Source organism: Belonocnema kinseyi, chromosome 10 (assembly GCF_010883055.1).
Source record: "Belonocnema kinseyi isolate 2016_QV_RU_SX_M_011 chromosome 10, B_treatae_v1, whole genome shotgun sequence".
In the NCBI taxonomy this organism is placed as follows: Eukaryota; Metazoa; Arthropoda; class Insecta; order Hymenoptera; family Cynipidae; genus Belonocnema; species Belonocnema kinseyi.
The window spans coordinates 109,015,169-109,042,378 of NC_046666.1; the positions used below are offsets into that span (position 1 = coordinate 109,015,169).

The window sequence follows — 27,210 nt, forward strand, 5'->3', positions numbered from 1 at the left end:
GAGGGAGCTCTTCTTAATATTTTGACACCAAAATCATGTCGATACACCTTACCGACTGCGAGTAAAGCCACCCACGCTTTAACTTGACAGACTGTAGTGCTTAGAATTTTAAAAATACCATCACTGTGAACAATTAATGAATCATTTAATGGAAATCAATTTGAGTGCTAGAATTTACTTCATAAGGGCGATAAATTTCTGGATCGCATTATCTAGTTTAGCAGAATGGAATATCGCCGTGCAGTCGCGTTGGAGACCCGTGTTCGATTCCCACCAGCTGTGCAATTGCAATTTAAAGAAATTTAATAGTGCGGAGAGTTCAGCATCCTATAATAAGAAAGTCTCAATTTACGTCGTATGCTCGAGTAAAGGACACGTGTGTCATAACCTTGAACGCGACGCGGCACATGTTGGGTTTATTTTTGTTCGTCCGCTAATCTGACTGCACCATTTTATACTAAGTCGCTTACTAATTCAAGGCACCGATGTCTCTTGACTTAGTAAATACTGCAAAACTTTTTTGAAATAAATGTAACATTTTTTAATTGTATTCTAATGAATTTTGTAGTTCGGCATGCTGTTACTAGTTACTACTCGAAGTAGTAAACATTACAAAAGTTTCTCCGTGTAATTATTCTAATTTAATATTCCATTGTTTTAGTTAAAATTTCAAGTTTTTGGTTGAACATTACTTTTATAGACAAAAATGTAACTATTTAAATATTGATTAACAAATTATCTTCTTTTGTTCAAAACTCATCTTTTCGGTTTAAAATTCATCTATTTCAGTTGAAAATTCATTATTTTAGTTAAAAACGCTTCCCTTTTGTTGAATTTGGTTGTTGTTGAAATTAATTTTCTTTTAACTTAAAATGTAACCTCTCAAATTGAAACTGAGATATTTTCCAGGACCGGCCTGTTTGTTCGCAGGTAACAACCGGTAATCCGTCAGTGCAACAAAAAGGCTAGAGGTTGAAGTCTTAAGGACGGGCGTCATCTATTCCTCTCTTCTGTATATTCAGAAACGATATCCACTCCGAAATCAGACTATGCTACTTTTACCTGAGTTCACGCTACCCCCTCCCCCCATCCCAGAGATGGAGAAAACTAAAGGAACTACGAAATTGTGTCATTACTCTAAACGTGTCGTTGCAAACAAACGAAACTGTTTTGTCCCAAAGTCTTCAAGGAGAGATGATATGATCGAGAATCACTCACTTTTTGTTGATAAAAAATATGTAAATTTAAAAAAAAAAAGAATATTTCTAAGAGAATCCTGCCTTGAGAAATATTATAATATTAAATATTCAATAAACAAAAATGCAATTTTATCATTATACTAAGCGTGTTTTGCACAATCGAAACTTTTTTGTAGAAAATTCTTCACTCGAGATAATTTGATCGAGAATATATTGTAAAATTATGTTCTTATAATTTATAATATTTTTCTATTGTAAAGAGTATAGATTTGTACAATCAAGTTAGAAATTTAGCGAAATAAGAACCACCAAAAATTATTTTACAACAGTCACCCCTAATTCTGAAAACACCCTTAATGTCAGTTATGCACACATTGTAAAGCTGACCATACTATAATTAAGGGATCATTTAATGCCCCATTGCCAAATTTAATGCTCCACTATTAAAAAAAAACGGGGGTTACGCTAGCTTTAGGGCATGTGACACAGCTAAATACCTATATTACCGACCACAGTTTTTCAGTTCACTGAATGTTTTTTTGAATCTAAGAACTTTTTTTGTAAATAAAATATCGAGCTGAAACTTTGGGAAGTGTATTAGAGTACAATAAAGTACGTTTAGGTACTGCATTTTGGTAGGAACTTCACTTAAAATTATTTCATCTTTTTTCTGAACCTCTACATTTTTTGAACTTTCGAACTTTTTTTATACATAAAATATCGGTCTCAAACTTTGAGAAATGCAAGAGCCGAAAGAAAACTACGTTTACGTACAAAGCTTAATAATAAAAGATATAAAAAAATATATTTTAACAATCAATTTCAACGGCATCAGCCGGTAACGTTGTACACGAAAATACGAAACCTGGCGGCCACTAGACGAGGCTCTAGAGAGTTCGTATTTTCGTGTACAACGTTACCGGCTGATGCCGTTGGAATTTATTGTTGAAATATATTTTTTTTACATATTTTATTATTAAGCTTTGTACTTTAACGTAGTTTTCTTTCGGCTCTTGCATTTCTCAAAATTTGAGACCGATATTTTATGTATAAAAAAAGTTCGAACGTTCAAAAATGTTGAGGTTCAGAAAAAAAGATAAAATAATTTTCAGTGAAGTTCCTACTAAAATGCAGTACCTAAACGTACTTTATTGTACTCTAATACATTTCCCAAAGTTTCAGCTTGATATTTCATTTACAAAAAAAGTTCTTAGGTTCAAAAAAACATTCAGTGAATTGAAAAACTGTGGTCGGTAATATAGGTATTTAGCTGTGTCACATGCCCTTAACGTTAAGCTGACGGAACCCCATGTGAAATAAACGTTGAATCGAGTTCTGTCCTATAAAATAATTAAGAGCTCATGTAACGCTCTCCAAAACCACAAAAAATTATATTCTAAAAGCCACCCTTAATAATGAAAAACCACCCTTGATATAAATTATACAAAAATTGTAAATCTGACCGTATTATAATTAAGGGCTTACTTAATGCCCCATTGCCAAATTGAATGCTTTACTATATAAAAAAAACAGGTCCGTTAAGCTGGCAGGACCAGATTGCAAAAATGTACTGAAAACCTATAGAAAATTTAGGACCAATTTAGTGCCCTATTGTTAAGAGTCCGGAGCTGGGTACCTTCCCGTGTGCCATAATATTTCCAAAGAAAGTTAAGGGTTATTCTTATGTATTTTGAGTCGCTGAATCCGAATATGTCGGTCGCTTGCCTTAAAAAATAGTACGTTTGGTTAAATTACAATTGTTTAAACAAATTATGAAAAAATTATTTTATCGTGTCGGACACTTTTTTTCTGAATATATCGCTCATTTAAAGAAGAAAAGATCTCTATTAATTTTTTCGTTAATTGCGTACTTCATAAGTTGTGATTTTTTGAATGACGAAAATGTAACGTTTATGCCAAATTTCGATGTTAATAATTTTTGACCTGATAAATATTTCTTGAAAATTAAAAAACGTACTTGTTCCTTGAGATATACCCTACAGCCTGATATACGCTAATGTTGAGTTCCCGGCCTAAACACCCTATTTTTCAACGTCGACAATTTGTTATTTTGCAGTGCTCACAAGGCATTTTTGCTTGTCGAGCGTCGAGCGCGCTACGCGCCCGATATATCTCGCGCTCGCGGGTGTTCGTTCTTCACCGTTTCTTCTTTAGGATATTGATATTAAACAGCGCAACAGAAACTATTCAATTTGTTCATACAAATTACGTATTCTGTATTTAATACAAAGCGTTCATCGCGACGAACGCATATCCGAGGAGGTTTTCAACAAATTTGTTGTTCTCATGTTAGATATTTTCTTCTTTAAATGAGCCATATATTCAGAAAAAAAATTGTCCGACACGATAAAATAATTTTTTCATAATTTGTTTAAACAATTGCAATTTAAACAAAATTTACCATTTTTTTGGGCAAGAGACCGACATATTCGTATTCAGCGGCTCAAAATACATAACAATAATCCTTAACTTTCCTTGGACATATTATTGCATACGCGAAGGTACCCAGCCCCCGGACTATAAATTTAATGCTCTTCATTTAAACAAAAAAAAACGGTGGTCATGCTAGCTTAACGTTAAGCTAGCAGAACTACACATAGTAAAAAATTAATTTTTCAAAATTTCTTTGTTCTATAATTTAGGGCTCATTTAGGGCTCACTTAATGCCCTATTGTCAAATTTAATTCTACGCAATTTTTCGAAAGAACCTGTAGTCATACTATCTTAACGTTAAGCTAGCAGGACCAAACGTAGAAAAAAATGACTTAGACAATATTTCATTGCACTATAATTTAGGGCTCATTTAGGGATCTGGGAATATAATAATGAAAAATGAACAAAAATTGTGTAAATAATTTTTGTTTAAACAATTCTAGTAAAAATGAATTAAACAAATTTCTTCTTCGACCCTATGTTAAGGCTCACTTAGGGCTCCATGAATATAATATTTGAATTTAAAAAAAAATTGTTTCAACAAATTTACTAGAAAAAATTATTTTATTTTCGTTTCTTTTGCATAATTTCAGGCTCATTTAAGGATCCTGAAATATCATCGACTGAAGGTCGTGCGACATTTCCTTAGCCTTTTTTTTGTTATATATGGTGTTGTGCCACCTTCACGTTATAAAAAATGCGTGAAGAAAACCATAAAACCCATTTTTACCCCTCGCATAATTTAGGGTTTATTGAGGACTAATTTGGGCACGTAGTCCTAAATTTTGGGCTCTAGTATTTTTTGTAAAAATAGTGTTTGCAATAGCTTAACAATAAGTAGGTTCAAGATTGCTGTACACCGTAATAAAAATGATTTTACAGAAAACTCACATTATAGAAAAATTTAGGGCTCATTTAGCGCTATAGAAATATGATAACTAAACATTTAAAAAAAAGTTTAAACAATTTTTGTTTAAGCAAATTCACAAAAAAAATATTTTCTTTTCTCTTGCATAATTTCAGGCCCATTTAAGGCTCATGTAGTATAATCGACCGAAGCTCGCGCGATATTTCCTTTCCCCCCCTTTTATTTATATATGGTGTTGTGCCACCTTTACGTTATAAAAAATACATGAAGAAAACCATAAAACCCTTTTTTACTATTCATATAATTTAGGGCACATTTAGGACTAATTTGGGGCAATGGTCCCAAATTTTGGGCTCTTTTATTTTTTGTAAAAAATAGTGTTTGCAATAGCTTAACAATAAGTTAGTTTAAGATTGATGTAAAACGTAATAAAAATGATTTTATAGAAAATTCACCTTATAGAATAATTTAGGGTTCATTTAGGGCTCTGGAAATATGATCATTAAATATTTAAAAAATGTTCAAAAAATTTTTTATCTATTTAAAAAAAATAATAGAGTACAAAATTTGGGACGACGAACCCAAAATACTCCTAAAGGAGCGCTAAATTATGCGAGGAGTAAAAATGGGTTTGATGGTTTTCTTCACATATTTTTTATAACGTTAAGGTGGCACAACACCATATATAACAAAAAAAGGCTAAGGAAATATCGTACGACCTTCAGCCGATGATATTTCCTGAGCCTTAAATGAGCCTGAAATTATGCAAAAAAGAACGAAAATAAAATAATTTTTTATGGTAAATTTCTTACAACAGTAATTGTTTATACAATTTTCTTTTTAAATCAAATATTATATTCATGGAGCCCTAAGTGAGCCTTAAATAGGGTAGAAGAAGAAATTTGTTTAATTCATTTTTACTAGAATTGTTTGAACAAAAACTATTTACACAATTTTTGTTCATTTTTCATTATTATATTCCCAGAGCCCTAAATAAGCCCTAAATTATAGTTCAAAGAAATAATGCCTGAATGGTTTTTATCTCCCGTGTGGTCCTGCTAGTTTAGCGTTAAGATAACAGAACCACAGGTAATTAAAAAAAAAAAAATGCGTAGCATCGAATTCAGCAGTAAAGCATGAATTGAACCCTAAATGAGCCATAAATTATAGTGCGAATAAATATTGTCCAAGTAATTTTTCTTATGTGTGGTAGCTAGCTTAACGATAAGATAGCAGAACCACAGGTTTGAAAACAAATGCGTACCATCAAATTTGGCAATAGGGCATTAAGTGAGCCGTAAATTATTGTGGAAAGAAGCCTGAGTCGCTTTTTCTCTGTGCGATCCTGCTAGGTTAACGTTCGGCTAGCATGACCACAGGTTGTTTCGAAAAATTGCGGAGCATTAAATTTGAGAATAGGGCATTAAGTGAGTCCTAAATTGTAAAGCAAAGAAAGTTTGAGAAATTAATTTTTTTCTGTGTGTGGTTCTACTAGCTTAACGTTAAGCTAGCATGACCACCGGTTTTTTTGTTCAAATGAAGAGCATTTGACAATAGGGAATTCAATTAGCCCTAAATGAGCCCTAAATTCCCTATAGGTTTTCAGTCCATTTTTGCAATGTGCTCCTGCCAGCTTAACGGACCTAAAAAAACGGGGGTTACGCTAGCTTAACGTTAAGCTAACGTAACCCACGGTTTACAAAAAAAGTGGAGCATTACATTTAGCAATAGGGCATTAAATGAGCATTAAATAAGCCCTGAATTATAGTATTGTCACATTTACAATTTGTGCACAATTTATATTAACGGTGCTTTTTTAGTATTATGGGTGGCTTTTGGAAAATAATTTGTTGTGGTTTTGGAGATCAATAAATGAGCCTTTAATTATGTGATAGAACAGAACTCGATTCAACGTTTATTTCACATGGAGTTCCGTGAGCTTAATGATAAGCTAGCGTAACCCCCAGTTTTAAAAAAATAGTGGAGCATTACATTTAGCAATGGGGTATTAAATGAACCCTTAATTATGTGATATGACAGAACCCGATTTAACATCTATTTCACATGGTGTTCCGCCAGCTTAACGTTAAGCTAGCGGAACCCCTGGATTCTTTTTTAAATAGTGCAGCATTAAATTTGACAATAGGGCATTAAATAAGCATTAAATGAGCCCTTAATTATAAGATAGGTTTTAACTCGATTCGAAGATGTGATTACGCCACCTTGACATACCTCTCTACTCTGACATTTAAACGCACTACACTGCACTAAGCTGGGTTGGCAAATACATTGCAGAATTTTTTGCGCTTCATCCTACAGTATTTATTAGCAGTTTTATTTGTAAAGTATTGTTTTATGTAAGCATATTTAAATTAGGTGGCTATTCATCCGAGGGTAGCCAACGATTGTGCCGATTTTCGTATATTGAGAAAATGATTTTTGTCGTCTATAATCTATATTCTATATCTTGAGCGGTGACAAGTTTTTGCTGCGCGCCCGCTCGCGCACCATTTTTTACGACCCGTGCCGCGTGGTCAGCAAGTTGGTTTAGTTTATTTCAAATCGCAAAATTTTAAATTTTTTTTACAGTTTGTTGGTGTTCACAGGATTTATCCGTGTTAAGTTTAAATTAATAATCGAAGTTCCTAATCCCGCAATTCCGTTTGTAGTATCGCTAGAATCACCCTTTTACGTCTTTCATTCTAATCATTCCGTGCTACGCATGCAGTACTTTTGAGATACTGTGCAATTATGAATGTAACTGGCCAACGTGTGATTTCTGAATTATGAAGCTGCTATCCTTATGATTGATCCGTGTACTAGCAGTAACTTAAAACTGACAATGGTAGTGAAGCTTAGCGAGAGGAGACGTCGAGGTTTCTACGTTTCCCGTAATCGGTGCGATGGTGGCTGAGTTCGAGCCTGTAGGTCCAAAAGCCAAGATAACCTTGGCGGACGTCACCCATTGTCCGCACACGATTCCTCGTTACGAGATGAGACGAGGGAACTTTTAAGACCAACGATGGCATGGCTGGGCCCCATGGGTTCCAGACACTAAAGTCTGGCAGACTCTAAAGCAGGCAGCGGTCAAACATGCAGACCGAGACCGAGTCTTCTTATTTTTTGCATTGCTTTCCTTCGACGAGGCCTCGAAGTGTGTAGCCAAGGAGTGGTTACAGGCAAGTAGTAGCAGTAAAAACTAAAATCTCTAAACTAAAATCATCAGATTTTTATTGCAAATTTTGCTCTAGTAATTGTTTCTGTATGTATACTTGTATAGTACTTACTTTACTATTATAAGCGGGAATTATACCATCTATAATCTAGCATAATAATAACATTTTTAAATCAAGAGATTATATTAACAAGCTAGCCCCCCTCCTAAAAAAAACCTGGAAAAGTTGGCGATCGTGACCGATCGCCATTGATGAGCTTAGAATGCAACAATATCGAATTAGAAAATTTTAATATTGTGCAATTTAAAGTCGGAAATATATTTATTCATCGTAATTTTCATGGATACTTGGTGTGCTTAATAAACGAGTTGTCGATTTTTACTGTGAAAGCTTGTTGTCAGCCAACAAAGATTTTTGGTAAATCTTGATCTACAAGCGGTTGGGCACTCGATATACTATTGACTATTCTATTCACTATTTGAATATTACACTAATACAGTTTTTATATCGACCCTTAAATCTTAACACGATAGGTCTTTCTAAGTACGTTTCGTGACGGTTAGTCTCCTTTTGATTCTCCATGCCTGGGGCATAAATTCCCTCCTGCAGCTAACTCAGTTCTTTGATGGCCAAATACAAGGAAGCCAGCTTCCTATTGACACTGGTCAAATAATAGGAAGCAAGACTCGACCACCGAGTTTGTCGGGAAACTGCCCGTACCTATGCTTCCATCCCAGGGGGTATATTAATCCTTGACCTTTTTTATCCACAAGCTTAGTTAAGAGCCTTCCTTTGGGACCTTCAAAAGAAACGAAGAGGTTGTAAATAATAAAAGTGATTGAAATCAGGTAAAGAATGGATAGAATCCAAAACATGCGTTAGAAGTTTAGAGCTTATCTTCAATAGGTATCAGTAAATTTATTTAAATATATATTTAAAATATTTAAAAAATATATTTACATAGGCCTCTGAATTTTACAATATGCTTATCGTCTTTTACAAATAATTAAAGAATTATAAAGTACAAATGAATAATTGGCAAGTAATATAATTGTTTTAATAAGCTTTCTTTAATATTATAAATTTGAAGCCTAATATTCTTCATGAAAAATTTGTTCACGATCTTGGTTCAGATAATTGGTCGAAACTATATCAACATTTATTTGGTCGAACCTTGTTACTTAAAAAATAGGATGCTTTTGATCACACGTGTCGTTTCCGTTGCTCTCTTGCCTTGAAAGATCATTTAAAAGGAAGCGTTTTACACGAAAACTATTGAAACTAGCCAATTTTGTTTGTGAAGTCAGAAGTCGAGTCAAAACGTCATAAAAAAGATAACAGGATCGAAGTAGGAAAATATACTCTAAATTATCATCAATTTTTAATGTGGACCAGGTCTCGCCACTTCAAGCAGGTGCTGGCTGCCACAAGTGTATGACCGCCACCAAGTTTTTCTGTCATTTTGCATCGTTTTGCAGTAATCGAGCGAAGGGTTACGGTCACGGTAAATTACGTCTTGCCGTCATTCACGCCGGGGGGTCTGAACTTTTGTACTCGAATTCACAATATAATTCATTTCCAATTTCAATTTCATTTTTAATTTACAAAGTGAATCAAATTTGTCTGCAAATAAAACCTCAAATTAAAGCTTTAAAAAAGTGGAAAAATTTGGAGAGTTTTAAATTAAAATTCAGAAAGAATAAAGAAAAACGACGGCCGCAAAATCCTTCCTACTTTATTTTGAAGAGTGTAAACTCTACTCTATAATGACCGTGAAGGGCTAGGAACCATTCGAACGACAAGATTTATTAGGGCCAGTTTGAACTAGTCTCTTGGCTGCCCCTGGCAGCCAATACACATGTGTATTACATTCATGTGGCTGAAGTATGCAACGTATATAAACGAAATTATAAAATTTCCGAAATTTCTTTTGATGATTATTTGCTTGATTGAACTTTTCTACTTGAAATCCAATTTTATGTTTGGGTAACAGGAAGATGGTATCATGTTTTATTATTTAGAATTGAAAATTACGGCTAAACTTATTTTACTTTTGTGAAAAATGAAATTATATGATTTTTCTTGTAAGTGATTAACATGAATGTATATGAAATCTAATATAAGCGCTATTATGGCGATTTCATATGATTGATGTATTAATTTTCATACATGTGGCTATATTAAATTTAATATTATATTTAACAGTGTAGAGTAAACTCGTCAAGGCGTATTCGGATAAAACGAGACTGCGTCGACTCTTATGGGTGCGTTTGACCACTTATAGCGACACTAGCGCATCTAAAGGGAGGTCGCAAACTAAAGTCTAACTACGTGTTCGTGCACGCATGTGTGTATATTATTTTATGTGTTGCATGAATTAAAATTGGAGAAAATAAATAAATTTAAAATTATACAAATTTCAGACGAAAAATGTGTCAATACTGTTTCCTGTATCATTTTTCGACATAAATTTGCAAAATTCTGAACTAATTCTCCAATAAATTAACCCGTGTAGAAATCGCCAAGATACTCCCAGTGTCCACACTTGGACCAGGCAGGGGGCCCCCAGCCTGGTTCGAGCTTCTATTTCCTAGTGGCTATAGCGCGAGCCCGGCTAGAGGTAGATAGCAGTGCTCCCAACTCTGGTATTCTTTCGCACTACACATGAGTAGCGTCGACAACAGGATTGTTTACCGTTGTGGACGCGATGCGAACCGGATACATCCGAAGTAATCCGAACGTCGAGAATAACGGAGCGACAAGCGAGTGTCAATCAGTGTCATGTTTTTGGTGTTTTTAATTAAAATACATTTTCGTGTTTAGTTTAAACAAACCTTCCTACAAATAAAATGGCGCTGAGTGGAATCGATAATAAGCTAGATTCATGCCAGGACCAGGCTCAGCGATCGAGCCAGGCCCCGTCCAGATTTAGCGTTTCATTCTAGCTTGATCCAGGTTTGATCGCCAGGCCAGGGCCTAGTTTTTCCACGCTTAGGCCCGCTCAGACCCATGAAGAAATTTCCACACGGCAAGAAATACATGACACATGAAATGTAACTTTTGTACGACATTTTATTTATTCGCATTAAAATAAAGAAATGAAATCGCAGTGACTTCATTTGTAAAATGTATTCTCTAAATATGAATAAGTAAAAAATGCACCGATTGAAACAGTAGTTAGACATTTTACTGATTAATCAGTGAGTTCGGAGTTATTTACTAAGGGGCCATCCATATACCACGTGGACAGTTTAGGGGGGGGGGGGTTATGGCAAAATTCCACGCTTGTCCACGAGGGGCTGCCAACACTCGAAAGTGGTTATTTCACTGAATCAATAAGTAGCCTTTCTCTGATTGTCAGTGACACTTTTCTAGCTATTTGACTCAGTGAAATTTCATTGATTCATATTTAGAGAGTGCGCAAGTGCGATGCGCGAAGTAGAGTGTTTTACAGAGACACTAGTAGTCTTGCGCGCGCCTATTTATCTTTTTATGAAAAAGAATAATTGAAAAGCCTATCTTTTCTATGTTATACATATTTAATGAATGTTACAAAACATTATTATAAAATAATACAAGACATCAATTAACCTTTTATAATAGGATTTCAACGAATGCTTTATTATTAGGTAGAAAATGAACTATTTTATTCCAAATGAGCTTTTCTTTTATTAAAAATTAATTTACATCTAATATTGATGAATAGCATTTACTACGATTTTGTAGCTCACGTTGATGATAATCATATTCTTTAAATAATGAATTTTGCATTTTTACACCACAATTTTGATCAATCGATTTAGTAAAATTTTTGAACGTGCATTGTAATAATCAACAATGAGCTTATATGTTGAAAAACACATGTAATAAGCTTGTTGCCACTTGGTAAACGCTTCCCTGAAAATCTTGGTAAGTCCCCCCAACATTAGTTCATGCGTTCAATGTCATAAAATTGTTAGTAATAACTGTTTCATTATTCCCATTTATACCAAATTATTACACTACTTTGTGAGGCAAATTTCTGCCAATTTTCGATTATTGGGCTTAGTTAAGTCTCCCACTTTCCCCTGGACTTATCACATTAAATTTTATGAAAAACATAAATATTTTGTTTAAATAAAAATAATAATGATTATATTTGAGATTACATTGAAATTAATGAAATATTGTCTTCAAAATAACACTTTCAACAAATAACTATTTGAAAAATTATCATGTGGGGTGAAGGTGTTGTAAAAAATTTTGGTTGATGGTGGTAAATGGAGGATCAAGGCGTTATAACTGTTTTACAGAAAAATAGTCTTTTGACTTTAAAGTTTAAGAAGTGGGATAGATTTTTTTATTTCCTAACTGCCAATTCTTTCTCTGTTTAAAATTTGTGCTTCTTGTTGAAAAATTCATAATTTTAGTTAAAAATTCATCTCTGGTTTAAAAATTTACTATTTTTTTTAAATTCTTTTTTTTCGGAAATAAATTAATCGTCTGTGTAAAAAAAGTAACTTTGCTACTTTTGGTTTAAATTCGAATTTCTTATAGAAAATTAATCTTTATGATTGAAAATTCATTTCCTTATTTTACAAAGCATCTCTTGACAGCATCTGCATTCGTTGAAATATTAAATATTACATTTTCTATATAAAATTCATATTTGCAGGTTAAAAAGTCAACTACTTTGTTGAAAATTTACATGCTGGTTCGAAAATTCAACTCTGGTTTAAAATTTAAATATTTTGTTGAAAATCTTTTCTTTTTGTTTTAAAATATCCACCACTGCGTTTTCACTGAGAATTCTTTTTTTTAATGCAACTCTTTTTGGTTAAAGATTCATCTTTTTTGTTTGAAAATTTGGCCATTCAGTTTAAAATTTATATTTGTAGGTTGAAAATTTAACTATTTGGTTAAAAGTTAAACTATTCGGTGTCCAAATACAAATCTTTCATTAAAAAGCCAAATTTTTAACAAAGCCGTTTACACTGAAAATGAAAAAGTTTAATTTTCAGTTTTAAAAAATTAACGAATTTGCAATCAAATAGTTACTTTTTCATCCAAAAATATAACATTTTAACAAAATGGTTAAACTTTTGATTAATCAGATAAATTTTCAACCAAAAACTAAAAAATATGATTATTCTAAAACAACAACAGCTGAATTGAATCAAAAAATTCATTTCAAGAAAAATAGAAAATTTTTAACCAGAGATTCATTTTTAACTAAAATAATGAACCCAAAGAAAGAAAGAATTTTCAACTGAAATGATGAATCTTCAACCCAAAAAAAGATCCAGTTTTACTCATTTAGTTTAACATTTAACCAAGTAGTCGAATGCAAACAAAAAATATAAATTTTAAACAAAATAATTGAGCCCTCAACAAAGGAGCTTTAACAAAAGATAATTCACAGCTACCAAATTAAAGTTGTAGATGTATATATGCATATATTATCGAGCGCAAAACTCTAGAACGAACAAAGAAAAAAGAAAAATATCTACAAAATTGTTGAGTTTTCCACCCAAAAGGGCAAGTTTTAAAAGCAGTTGAATTTTCAGCTTAAAGGGATACATTTTCATTGTGTTCATGTTCAGTAAGAAAATCAAGTTTCTACCCAAAGAGATGAGTTTTTAACCAAGAAACAAAATTTCCTTCCTGATCGATTGAAAGACTTGAATTGCAGAATCTGCCTAATGGTAAATGGATTCGATCTCCTTTGAGATAATTTTTATAATCCTTTTTTTTTGTTGAAAATTAATTTTTTTTAACAGAAAATTAAACTATGGCATTTTTGGAGAAAAAGTAATTTTGCAAATTGAAGTTTAATCTTTTTAGTTAAAAATCTAACTAATTGTTAAAAAAATTATGGATTTTGTTAAAAATTGGTCTTTTTTAGTATAAAATTAATCTTCTTGTTTCAAAATTCATCTTGCTGATTTAGGATTCAACCATTTTTCTGACGATTCTTTTTTTTCAACATTAATTTATTGAAGTGAAAATTTAACTTTCCATTTTTTGTTAAAAACGTATTGATATTTTTAATTGCAATCTGTTTTGGTAGAGAGCTCAGTTTTTTTAAATTGCACTTTAAGTTGAAAATTATTTTTTTAACTAAAAACTGAACTATTTAATTTATCGTTGAATATTAAGTTCATAATTGAGGCTTCATCTTTTTCGATTCAAAACGATTCTTTTTTATTGAAAATTCAACTATTTTCCTCAAATTTATTTTTTTTTTATTAATTTCTATAATGATAAAATCTATTTATATTACTTTTGGTTAAAAAATGATATTTTCCTAGATAAAAATCATATCATTCTTTGAAACTTTCTATATTTTGTAGAAACGTAATATTATTGGTTGAAAATTAATATTTTTCATTAAGGATTTAATTATTTTAAAAAAATCCTTTTCAGTTTGTCAAAATCAAATGTCTTTAAAAGAAATGTCGATTCTACTATTTTTGGTTGAAAATTGATATTTTAAATTGAAAATTGACCTTTTGTACTTAATAATTAAATTATTTTAATTTTGGTCGAAAATTAATCCTTTTGGTATAAAATCGACCTTTGTTCGATAAAGATTGAACTATTTGGAAATAAATTTATCTGTTTTGATGCAGTATTTAGAAATTCAGAATTTTGTTGAAAATTCGTTATTTTTTGTATAAAAATAAACTTCTTAATTGAAATTTAATCTTTGTTTCGAGGATTCTATTATTACATCTGTTTGTTTGCAACTTCAACTATGTATTAATGTCTTTAAGGAAAATTTTCATTATGCCATTGTAAGATAAAAACTTATCGTCTTTTGTAGAGAATTAATTTTATGGGCAAAAAATTAATTTGTTTTATATTATTTTTAACATAGATGTCCAAATTTGACTTTTTATTGTTTTATATGGGGAAAAACGTCTTGCAAAATTGACTATAAAATAATTTTTATCGCTGAGAGATTCTGCTAAATAATGTATAGAACCTGCTTGATTTTAAGTGAATTCTATCTTATTCTAAATACTTTTTATAATATTGTTCTTGGATTGAAAATTAATTTAGTTGAAAACAATTTACATCTGTATAAGGTTTCTTACAATTTATAATAATAAATTTCGTACAAACATATCATCTGAAAAATACCAAAAAAGGAATAAAATAATACAAAAGTTAATATAATTACATATACGTCACTGAAAAAATCATTTGTAAACAACTTTTTCGATTGAAAATGGTTTCATTAAATAAAAAATTGATGACAAAACTTTTTCGATTACATTTGTATTTTTTTCTCATCAATTGCACTTCTTTAAAATAAAATAATGTTTTAAGATTACTGCTAGATTTATCAATAGTTCTTAATAAAATCAAACAAAATTTAAATAAAAAAATAAGTGATTTTCCTTTTTATTACTTCACAACTAAGATATTAATCAAAAAATGCTGCTTCCAATTGTAAAACTGCGTACTTACAAGATATTGTGTACTTTTCATAGATTTAATAAACTTCTCTGATATAGGCCACTATTTTTGTTTAAAATTTGATATTTTTTATTAAACCTTGATCTTTTTTAGTTAAAAGTGAAATTATTTGTTTGAAAATTTATGTATTTTGTTGAAAATTTGTATTTTTTGTTAGAAATATAAAACTACTTCCTTGAAAATTCATCTTTTTAATTGAGAATTCAACTATTTTGTTGAAAGTTCCTTTAAAGTCAGTTCAAAATTAATTTATGTAAGATAAAATTGGATTATATAATTTTTAGTCGAGAATTGATATTTGAAGTCAAAAATTGAGCTTTTGTAGTTGAAAATTCAACCCTTTAGTTTGAAAATACACATATTTAGATGAAAATTCGTTATTTCGGTAGGAAATGAGTCCTCTCGTTTGAAAATTCATCTTTGTGATTGAGAACAAAACTATTAAGTTGCACATTCCGTTTTTTTTCTCAAAATTAAATTCTCTAACTTAAAATTTAACTATCCCGCTTTTGGTAGAATACTGAAATTTGGAATTAAAAATGGACATTTTTGGGTTGAAAATTCAATTATTTGTTTCAAACATCTTCTTTTTTATATAAAATTAATCTTCTTGGTTGAAAATACATCTGTTTGCTTGAAAGTTCAACTATGTATGTATCATCAAATGCATCTATTTTAGTAAAATTTCAATTAATTTGTTGAAATTTAATTGTTTGTTGTTAAATATTAATTCTTTTAACTAAAAAGGAATTATCCTATTTCTGGTTTTATATATTTATATTTTTAATGAAAAATTTATCTTTTTTAGTTGAAAACTCCACTATTTGTTTGAAAACTGATCTTTTTGATCAGGGTTCAACCATTTTGTTAAAAATTGATTAAAAATTCAACTGCACAATTTCAGGATTAAAAATTATATTTTTAATTAAAAATTAATTTTTTCATTTGAAAATTCGTTTTTCTGGTAGAAACTGATTTTTCTTTGTTAAAATCTTATCTTGTTTATTCAGGATTGAACTATTTTCTGGATTTTTTTTGTTTGTTAAAAATTAATGTCTAAGGAAAATTTTAATTATATCATTGTTGTTTGAAAACTAATCGTTTTTTGTAGAGAATTAATGTTATGGGTAAAAAATTAATCTGTTTTTTATTATTCTTAGCATAGGTGTCCAAATTCGATTTTTTTGTTTCAGATCAGAAAAAACGTCTTGCATAATTTACTATAAAAGAATTTTAATCGCTGAAAGATTCTGCTATATAATGTGTAGATCCTACCTGAATTTAAGTGAATTATATTTTATTTTGAATACTTTATATATTATTGTACGTGGATTGAAAATTAATTTAGTTGAAAATTCTATTATTTGTTAAAAAAGATTTTTTTGAATAGAAAATTAATCTTTGTGCTTGAAATTTCATCTTTTATGTTAAAACTTTTACTATTTGTTGTGAAATTCGCCTGTTTTGGTTAAAATTTTAAATAACCTGTAGAAAATTTCATTTTTTCATTGAATATTAAGTTTTATATACTAAAAACTGAATTATTCTATTTTTGTTTAAAATTTGATATTTTTTATTCAAACTTAATTTTTTTTAGTTAAAAATGGAATTATTTTTGATGAAAATTCCCGTATTTTGTTGAAAATTTGTGTTTTTTGTTACAAATATAAATATGAAGACCCGATACATCCATAAACCTGAACATAATTCATTCAATCCCACATTTCTTAAACCATATATTGTTTAAAAGCACATTGGAAGCCTATACATTTTATACAGCTGTTCTGTTGTGAAGGTCAAGTGCAAGGAGTTTAATGGTACTTTTCTGATATTGAGTAAAGTTAGGGTAACATTGGTGTATTTTTAGTTATTATTTGCATTCAATATGAACATTAAGTATTATTCCTGTGATGAATGGAATTTGTTATAAAATTTCATTGCTGATAAAATATGCGGTAGCAACTTATTGAGATTTTGAAGTTATTATTACATTTTGCAGTTCAAGAGCGAACTGCTCGCAGTAAACAAATTTATCAAAAAGACGTAAGATGAAAACATAAAAAGCTACTTTTTATTTCAATCCTAATTAAAATAGTTTCTGTTTTTTCACCAAACATTTTAGAAATTTGCATGAAATCTTTGTGTAATTTATAAGAAAATTTTCAGTAAAAGCTTAACTTTCTTAAAGTTTTTTAGTACATTTTCGTAACCTTTCATAGAAAAAAAATAATATTTGATAGATTTTTGTAGATATATACGGAAGATTTACATTAAAGTGGCCAAAATTATCTAATTCTGCGACCAACAATTCGCTTTTGTATTCTAAAATTAATTCCTAACCTCAAAATTTCAAAAGTTGTTATCGCATTTTCCGCCAGCAATGGACTTTAATAACAAATTCCATGCTCCATACAAATATTACTTAATGTTCATGTTTATATTAATAACAAATAATAGATTTAACATAAAATTATAATTAAAAATATACTAATCCTACCGATAGAAATCTCAGAGTATATGCTAAAGCAGAGCAGAGAGGCTTAAATTGAAATAAGAATTCGATCATAAATAACAAGCAGACGCCCTGTATTGCGACGGTACGGGTGGCAAGGTGGTGGTAAATGAGAAGCGTTGATTAGTATTATCGACCTCGAAATTTTATTCGATTATTATTCCCAACAGTGATCCAAAAATACTTACGCATACTTGAACTTTGCGTCGCTCATTGGCTCTAGTTCGCGTACGTATTTAAAAATCAAGTACAGACGCGCACCGTAGCCAATGAACGTCACAATGATGACAATGATTTCAATATTTTCCAGCTCTGTCTAACCCATTCATACCTCGTGTCTCACGCATATAGCAATGAAAATCGAGTAGTGTGACAATCGAAATCGACAATATCGTATAGAGATTTCATATTAAGGACGAATAGTGAAGTTACGCGAAAATGACGTTAATTTGCAATACAGTTAACCCTCATTAAGGCGAAACTAAAGTAACCATAAATTAGAGAGTTCGTCTATAAAATCGTGCTATCGCTGAAATAACAGTGCATATTTAGGATCTCTATATTCCTACCAAGATCGCAGAGTTTCTGAAAATCAATTAAGCGCACGTTTGAGCCAGACTAGGTCGACTCCCATGGGCGCGTGTGATCGCGTATATTTTTGTAGTTATCGACCTCCTGTTAGATGGCTCTACTGTAGAGGCAAATGTGGGGGTAATATTTTATTAAAATATTTTCGCGTCGCCATTCTAATGCTTTTTGAGGTTATGTTTTCGATCCTTCAACAAACGTCAAGTCACATCAAGTTTTTAAAAGTTTTTATAAGTTGTGTCCCGTCGTATGAAGTGAAATCAGTGAATTGAAAAATGAACAAACATATCAAAATACTATAAACATAATCTCGTTTTATTTCTCGTACATTTAACAAAACACTCTCCTCTCTAAAGCTGAATCAGTGAAATTTCACTGATTCAAATAGCTAGAAATGGATCACTGACAATCAGTGAGAGGTTACTTATTGATTAAGTGAAATAACCACTTTTGTGTGTTGGCAGCACTGTACCATTTCAATATAGCAATCATAATAAAATAATATTTTAGTACATTCATTAAAGAATCACAGTAAAACTTAAAACCCATAAAAAAATCAAATATTTAAAAAGGTGAAAAGTTCCAATGCTTTTAAATGACAAACAACCTCACATTTTACTTTAATTTCAAGATTGGACTGTCATGTACAAACCTGTTAAGTAAGTACTTCCTATATACTGGTTAAGATTGTATTTATCCCGAATTTAATTCAGCAGATTTAATGCCCGAAAAATTAAAAAAAATATTTCGCGAAGGAATTCTTCTTGCTACTTCAGTAAAAGAGTAACAACAACGCTTAACTTAAAAATTTAGAGGTTATGCTTCACATGAATTACTCTAATGTTCCTGAAATGATTATTAAATAAGTCCGAAATCACTGATTAATCAGTGAAATGTCTAGCTACTATTCAAATCGGTGGATTTTTCACTGATTCATATTTATGAAAAATTTTGATCAGCCATGCGGCTTTTACGTTCATTTTTTACTTTAAATCATTGTCCGTCAATTAAATTGTAAAGTTTTTTTTTTATTGTGTATTATTTATGGAGTAAGAGGAGGCAATTCAATTTTGAGGCTGGATTCTTGTTCCAACGCCTTTACGCGTAAGTCATACGAACGAAAAAGTTGTGAGAGATGTAGACTTTACGAAATTAAAACTATAGGTTGGATTAATATTTATTCACAAACGGAAAAAATGGCTAACTTAATTAATTTCTCGGTTATTCTCTACATTTCTGGGGGTGAATATTTCACGCGAAGCTCAGAGTGAACACTGTACTCATACTCTAGGAGCCAGGGGTAGACCTGTATGCCGTCATAGGTCCTGTCGATTTCGATGTTGCATCTTACGTAGAATTTTCCGCTGATTCCGAAAATCGAGGGTGTTTCTTTGAGAAATAGGTAAATTTTGAGGTAATCGAATTTGAATTTTTAAAATTAATTAAGTAGCCCGCTTACAATTGTATGATTTTTACCATTTTTCTTTCGCGGTCGTCTGGTGTATATGTTTACGAACAAAAAGTTCTTCAGCCAGATTTCGATTACTTTAATTGTCAATGCAGACGGTGAACAATCAAAGATAAAATGTCAGATGAATTGAAATGCACCAATTTCTACGCAGATATTAATCCGACGACAAAAAGTTTGAAACAAAAGTGTTACTACTTGGCCAGGCGGAACTTTTTTTAATATATAAGTTTTCAATAAAAGTGCAAGATTTCGAAAATTCGACGATAATATAGATGAAAAAAATCTTTACAAGGTATAAAGTGTCGTTTTTCTCGAAAAGAGTTGATTTTATTGAAAAATATCAAGGTACAAAAACTCACTATTTTGACTGAGCACTATAAATTTGTCTGAAGCTCTTCATTCACATTTATTTATTTACCAAGTTAATGCAAATACTTAACTACATTAACTTTATTCCATGATATCATTGGTAATTATAAGTTAAATCTTGCAACAAAAATAAAGTTAATAGTATGAAAAGGCACTAAGATATTTGTTTTCTAAAATTACGGAAAAAACAATTATCGTATAAACTAGGAGCAATTATAAATTGAGTCTCGATCTCAGCTTCTAACTGAGGTAGAAAATTGTAATTAAGCTCAATAATTTTCATAAATTTTTATTAATTAAATGGCTATATTAACAACTTTGTAACATTTATACTTTATTTGTTGCAGTGATTTCTTTTTTAAAGTAAAAAGTAGGTAGAATTTATTACAGGATTTTAGCACCCCTTTTGAAAGTGCATCATACGGCCATAAACGACCCAAAAGTTTTTCTATTGCCAAAGGCGTCGGGCCGAAAAGTCGTGGACAAACCATTCAAGCCAAGGTAGGGGCCCAACAAAATGGTTTGTCTACGACCCGACGCCTTTGGCAGTGGAAAAACTTTTGGGTCGCTTATTGCCGTATCATGCACTTTCAAAAGGGGTGCTGAAATACTGCAATGAATTCTACCTACTTTTATCCTTAAAAAAATAAAGCGCTGTAACAAATAAAGTGTAAATGTTACAAAGTTGTAAATATAGCCATTTAATTAATAAAAATGTACGGAAAATATTAAGCTTAATTACAACTTTCTACCTCAGTTAGAAGCTGAGATCGAGGCTCAACTTATTATTGCCCCTGGTTTATAAAATAATTGTGTTTTCCGTGATTTTAGAAAACCAATATTTTAGTGCCTTTTCATACGATTAACTTGACTTTTGTTGCAAGATTTCACTTATAATTACCAATGATATCATGGAAGAAAATTCATGTATTTAAGTATTTGCATTAACTTGGTAAATAAATAAATTTGAATGAAGAGCTTCAGATAAATTGATAGTGCTCAGTTAAAATAGTAAGTTTTGTACCTTGATATTTTTCAATAAAATCAACTCTTTTCGAGAAAAACGACATTTTATACCTTGTATAGATTTTTTTCATCTATATTATCGTCGAATTTTCGAAATCTTTTACTCTTATTCAAGACTTATACATTAAAAAAGTTCCGCCTGGACAAGTAGTAACACTTTTGTTTTAAACTTTTTGTTGTCGGATAAATATTTACGTAGAAAATGGTGCATTTAAATTCTTCTGGCATTTTCGCTTTGATTGTTCTTCTGGCTTCTGGCTACTTGATTAATTAAAAGAAATTCAAATACGATTATCTCAAAATTGACCTATATCTCGAACAAACACCGTCGATTTTCGGAATCAGCGGAAAATCATCGGAATGAACGGGCCTGTTTATTTTTTACTTTAACTACAGTGAACCCTAGATATCGAGCCCCCTGATAGAGTTCTTCCGAGAATTGATGCCGCGCCGCAAGTATAGGAGTAAAAGGAGCTGCGCGAGGTTATAGCGGCGGTCGCGCAGGCGTGAAAAAACAAAAGCGTTTTCTACGAAACGGCCTTCTATCTGGGTAATTCCCTACCAAGGTCAGCCCCAAAATCGGCGCAGTATCAGAGTTTCACTGTATTCAAATTTTTGAAACGATGAAAGAATTTTTTTTATGCGAGTAAATTGCTCTTTGAATCAATCAATATTTTATCAACTCTGTTACAAATATACAATTACACATATAGTGATTTTTTCGTAGTAAAAAATTAAACTTCTGCCTCTGATTGAATTACATTTCCCACCCCAAACGTGCAGGTAAAACTATTTCATACTAAAGTAGAGTGACGACTTCGCAGTTTTAGAGTCGTCACGCAACGAAAAGTGAAGGTCGACTCCAGTTAAATTGGATGAGATCTGACTGGAAGAAAGAGTAAAATTTGGCCCTTGTAGAGTTAAATCCCACTAGATCCCACCTAGAAATATAAAAAACATTGCAAAAAAATGACATTGGTCCTCTGTTTGAATTTGAGACGTAAATATTTCAAAATTTAATCATGTATTTCTTTTTTTCAATTTAGATAAACTTTATTCTAATCCAGATAAATTTATACCTACTAAATTGAAGTTCAGCTCTAAATTTAATTTCACTGCAATTTTTAGCTGTAACAATTTCAAGTAGTGTTCTTTTTTTACCGTATAGACTTTTTATTGACTTTAACGCCAAAGTAACTACATCCAAGTCCAAACTAATATAAATTAAACCATTTCGGCATTTAAGACATTTTTTTTCTATAATATATACGTACATCTGTGCACTCTTTTTTTGTTTTATTAGAAAAAGGTCCATAAAATATGAATTAGCATTTTTTTATTTGCTCAAAAAAGAAGAATGCACAGACGTACGTTTTTATGTTCCTAGCCTTTTCCCAAAGTTTCAACGGTAAATATTCATTAAAATAGTTGGAAAAGAAGGAGAAACTGATGTGGCTCGAATGGTAAGCGAAAGTATCAGATGTCCGTAAGTTTGACATAATAGAAACAAAACGAGAATAACTAAGTAGTTTGTTTTATTTCGGACTGATGCCTGCTCTCAAGGTTAGTCACGAAGAGTGCAAAACTGACTCTGGCGTTGGGTGCGTAATATCAGATTCTTAGGTATATCTAATTTTTGAGTTTACAGAATATTATAATTAAAAACTATAGAACTTCATCTACAGCGTAATACGTTTTTGTAAAATTATGTTATTCAGCGTTTTGGGATAAAGCTACAAACTTTTTTTAATTTTTTCGTGAACTTTTTGGTTATAAGCTTTCGAAATAAAATTTGAGAACCATTGGCGCCACTCTGGTGTAATGTCGGTTAGTCTTCTAGGTGGGGTCACCGCCGATGGACCAGAGCTAATCTAAAAATCACCGGCATTCACAATTATAGTAATTTAGCAGCCGACAATAAGATGTACACACTGTCCGTTCATAATGGCAACCATAACATGTTATCTTTCTTTCTAAAATCTGCTGGCATCTTGGCAAGATTTTTTTAGTGTTCAGATAAAGTTCCGAATAGTAAATACCTCCGAATCATTTCAAGCTGCGCATTTCCATGTATCTTCACTCGCTAATTGCGAAAATGACAGTAAAAATACCCGCAAATTTGATTTTGATTTTGAAAACCATGAAAACCCCATAAAAATAATTTTTGTGTGTGTTTATCTTGGTTTAATAAAAAATTACGAAAAAGCTTCAAATAAAAGTTGTAGATCTTTTAAAAACATACATTTTATGTGGAATACACTTTTACACTGCCAGTAATAGTTATCGAGAAAAACAACAATAAATATGAAGAATCACAGAAATACAACACAATATGTAGCGGTGTCACGCAGTGGTGCCTTCCCGCCTCCCACAAGACGTTGCAAAGGGGCAGAAGTTTGACCAACATTATTTCTATGACCAGTAGTCACAGAGGAGCCTTCCCGCTCCGGAGACGTTGGGAAGGGGTAATTATTTTACTAACATTATTTGTGTGGCCAGTCACTGCCCCCCCCCCCCCCCCCCCCCCCCCCCCCCCCGGGACGTTGGAAAAGGGTAAGAGTTTGAGCAACATTGTTTCTGTGACCAGTCACAAGGATATGTTCCCGCCCCTTCACGAGATGTTTCAAAGGGGTAGGGGTTTGACCAACATTATTTCTGTAAATGTTTATCGTCGCTTTTCTCGACAACTATTACTCGCAGAGTAAAAATGTATTTCACATAAAATATTTTTTTTTCCAAGATCTACAACTTTTATTCGAAGCTTTTGCGTAAATTTGTATTGTCTACTAAGATAAACACAAAAAACCATGATGTTTATGGGATTTTCATGTTTTTCACCATCAAAATCAAATTTGCGGGTATTTTCACTATCATTTTCGTAAATGGCGAGTCAAAATACATGAGTATACGCAGTTTTAAATCAAACGAAGGTATGTTCTATTCAGAACTGCACACAAAGTATGCACATTAATTCATTTTATTTACGCTAAAAAAAAAATGTGCACTGATTTTTGCATTCCAAGAATGTTGCCGCAAAAATGAACCCCTTCCTTTTACGAACAAAACTTCATGGCTTTTCAAAGAGCTCATAATCTACTTTGAAGTTTTTGCATCGGTTTTGGGGCTTACGTGGTGGAGAGTTTACTTACATTCAGGCTGACGCCAGATGTGAACACCTTTGTTTCGTGATACCTGAGTGAGCACGGCAAACCCCTCACAGCTCCACAAACTCCCCCCACCCTCCACCTCGATCATCACATCCATACCTGTGACGTGGGGTCAATTCTCGGAATGTCTAAATCCCGGGTTCACTGTATTTTGAGATTGGGTTGGAAAAATATATATAAACAAGGCAAAAATGCACGGTTTGTTAGTTAGGCGCTGCATGATTAGAAGAACATTGCCGGATTTGCTAGCTATGTGCGATTGTACATAAAGAAATGAAAATAATAAACTCATGAGCACATTAAAAGAATCATCAAACCGACAAATTCTCCTTTTATTGGTAAAACAGGCACCTAATACAATTTTTGATAAAATCCCTTAAGTTCTTCACTACTTGTTACTCCAATACATTTTTCTGGTTTTACAGGAAAGGTAGATCCAACGCCGCACACATCGTCGTTCAACATGGGATATCTCGTTTCACCATATCCTTACCCGAACGGAGCTGGAGGACCCATTCCAGTTTCTATGGTAAGTTTCTACCGATTCCACACATTCAATCGACAGAATAGGCTTTGCTCCTTTGTGCGAAGCACATATTTACATACTTAGAACTATGGCTATACGTATCGAGTTGAAAGTGGGACGAGATGACGCAAAACCGCAGAAATGTAGATGGGTCCAATCGTGAGGTAGTCATAGTGGGCCTTTGGAGACGAGTGTACACGTTTGAAGGACATCAAAGATGCAAATGAATGGTCTTACCGTTATCTGTTTAACTAGAAAAAATTGATCGTTTCATTTGAGAAAATTGTTGTTTCGATTTTGTTATATTTATTTAATTCCGCAACAAACGTTTCTTAAATAAACCACATTTCAATGTCAGAAAAATCTGCATTAAATTTAATACAAATATTTATGTGAAATCATTTGAATAAACTGTAGTTGAACTTTAATATACAGGTCGGAATAGTAGCATGCTTGGAAACTCAGTGTTTTCATTTCTTTAAATCTTGCTCAATATGCGCAATTAAAGTAATATTCAAGAATTCGCTGATTGAATTACTTTTTATGATTAAAATACAACGTAAGGGTAGAACTTTTTTCCAAAATTTGCCCTGAATGATAGAGATTTAATGTGCGTACAGTTGATTGTATGTTAGGTCTGTTTATTTGTGTATTTATGCATTTCGATTTCAAAACCAACTTTTTTTATAACTGGAAGCAGGCAGCATGTTTTATTATTAAGAATCGGAAAATACTGGCTTATGGCTGACGTTCTTCGAGTAGTGTGCTTGAAAAGTTAAAAAAATAACGAAATCTGATATTAAAAAATATCACCTGTCTTGGCTCGGTAAAAGTTTAGAGTTATGTCGTTATGACATCGACGCCAAGAACTGGTGGCCATTTCTTTCAGTCTGACAAATGAACAAAAAATAAAATAAAATTGATCAAAAGGGACAGATCGTTATGATCTCGAGAGTCAAATGATCGTAGAGCAAAATGCTTTGCAACAAGATTGATCCTTTTTTTACTGTGAACCTAAATTAAAGCGAGGAATTACTAAACACTCAGGACTGCATTTATAGTCTCTAAAACGGACAAGCGAACAAAAGTATATGCGCAGAGTCACGATATAAATAAATTCTTAGGTGTCGCTGAGTGTTCGAGGGAAAACCTACTATCGCCGAGAAAACTATAGGCATCTGCCCTTGAAGCTTAACAAATCAGTCAAAAAAAATGCTAGCGCAACAAAGAAACTGTCATTTAAAAGCTGAAAGTGTTCTAGGTTAATGTTGTGCTTAGCAGACTGAAAAATGTAAAAAAAAAAAACAGTAAGGATTTTCGGGTACATTTAAGAACAGTCAAGTTTAGAGCATTATTTCTTATACAAGAGGCAATAGAAAAAATTTGAAAAAATCATGAGTATGAGAAAAACTATTGTGAACCAGTTGCAGTTGAGAAATTTAAAAAATAATAAAAATTGTTGCTTAAAAGTACAAAAATGTGCAACTATATTATCTTCAGTTCTACTACAGACATTAAAGCAATTCGAACTGTAATGCATAGGCTCTGTATTTATTTTCAATCGCCCGTAAGGATGTGTTAGTCTTATTTTTTGCGAAAATCGCGATATTTTTAGAAATTTTTTTGTTGGAAAACAACAGGTTCGCAACAGTTTTCCTCATACTCATTAATTTTTTCAAATTTTTCCATCGCTCCTTGCATAAGAAATAATGTTCTAAACTTGACTGTTCTTAAATGTCCCCAAAAATCCTTACTTTTTTTGACATTCTTCAGTCTGCTAAGCACAAAATTTTTTTATATAAACGTCTTCAAGCTCATTAACGTACAACACTTTCAGCTTTTAAATTACTGTTTTTTTGTTGCGCTAGCATTTTTTTTGACTGAGTTGTTAAGCTTCAATGGCAGATGCCTATCGTTTTCTCGCCGATAGTAGAGTATTGGGCGTCAAGAGACGCTCAAGAAAGGGGGCAGAAGCATTTAAGCGCGAACGAACGAGAAGCCGGCACAAAAACGGGCAGCACAGTTACGGGGTATGAGTGTATGAGTTCTCAATCGGAGGCTTCCAAACGTAAACAATCTGTGCCATGTGAACCATTTCTTAATATTACGCAATATCCACGCACAAGTACCCGCGCACTGCCCGCTTTGTCTCTACGCTCCTCTTGTTTAAGAATGACTGGGCAGTTATGAGTGAGCAAGTGGCACTTGCTCCTCACATCACCACAATCTGAGGCTACACACATATTTACTTTTTGGGTACAAGGAAATCTCAAATTTTGTAACTGACTCCGCTCCAGTTTGTATGTAAACATTTTTTTCTAGATAAACTTGTTCATCGTAACGTTATTAATTAGAATTAATATTAATGCATTAAAAGGAAAATTTATTAC

At 31.9% G+C, this 27,210-nt stretch overlaps 1 protein-coding gene across 4 annotated transcripts in view; it reads left to right on the forward strand.

The window, feature by feature from the left end:
- LOC117181487 (protein pangolin, isoforms A/H/I/S) overlaps positions 1 to 27,210 on the forward strand; it is a 786,230-nt gene that overhangs the window by 67,878 nt on the left and 691,142 nt on the right. For all 4 annotated transcript variants that reach the window (XR_004468130.1, XM_033374197.1, XM_033374196.1 and 1 more), the window contains exon 3: positions 24,720 to 24,823. Coding sequence is in view for 3 of the 4 variants with exons in the window: in XM_033374197.1 (XP_033230088.1) it covers positions 24,720 to 24,823 (104 nt within the window). In the remaining variant the exon portion in view is untranslated. The remainder of the gene's footprint in view (positions 1 to 24,719; positions 24,824 to 27,210) is intronic.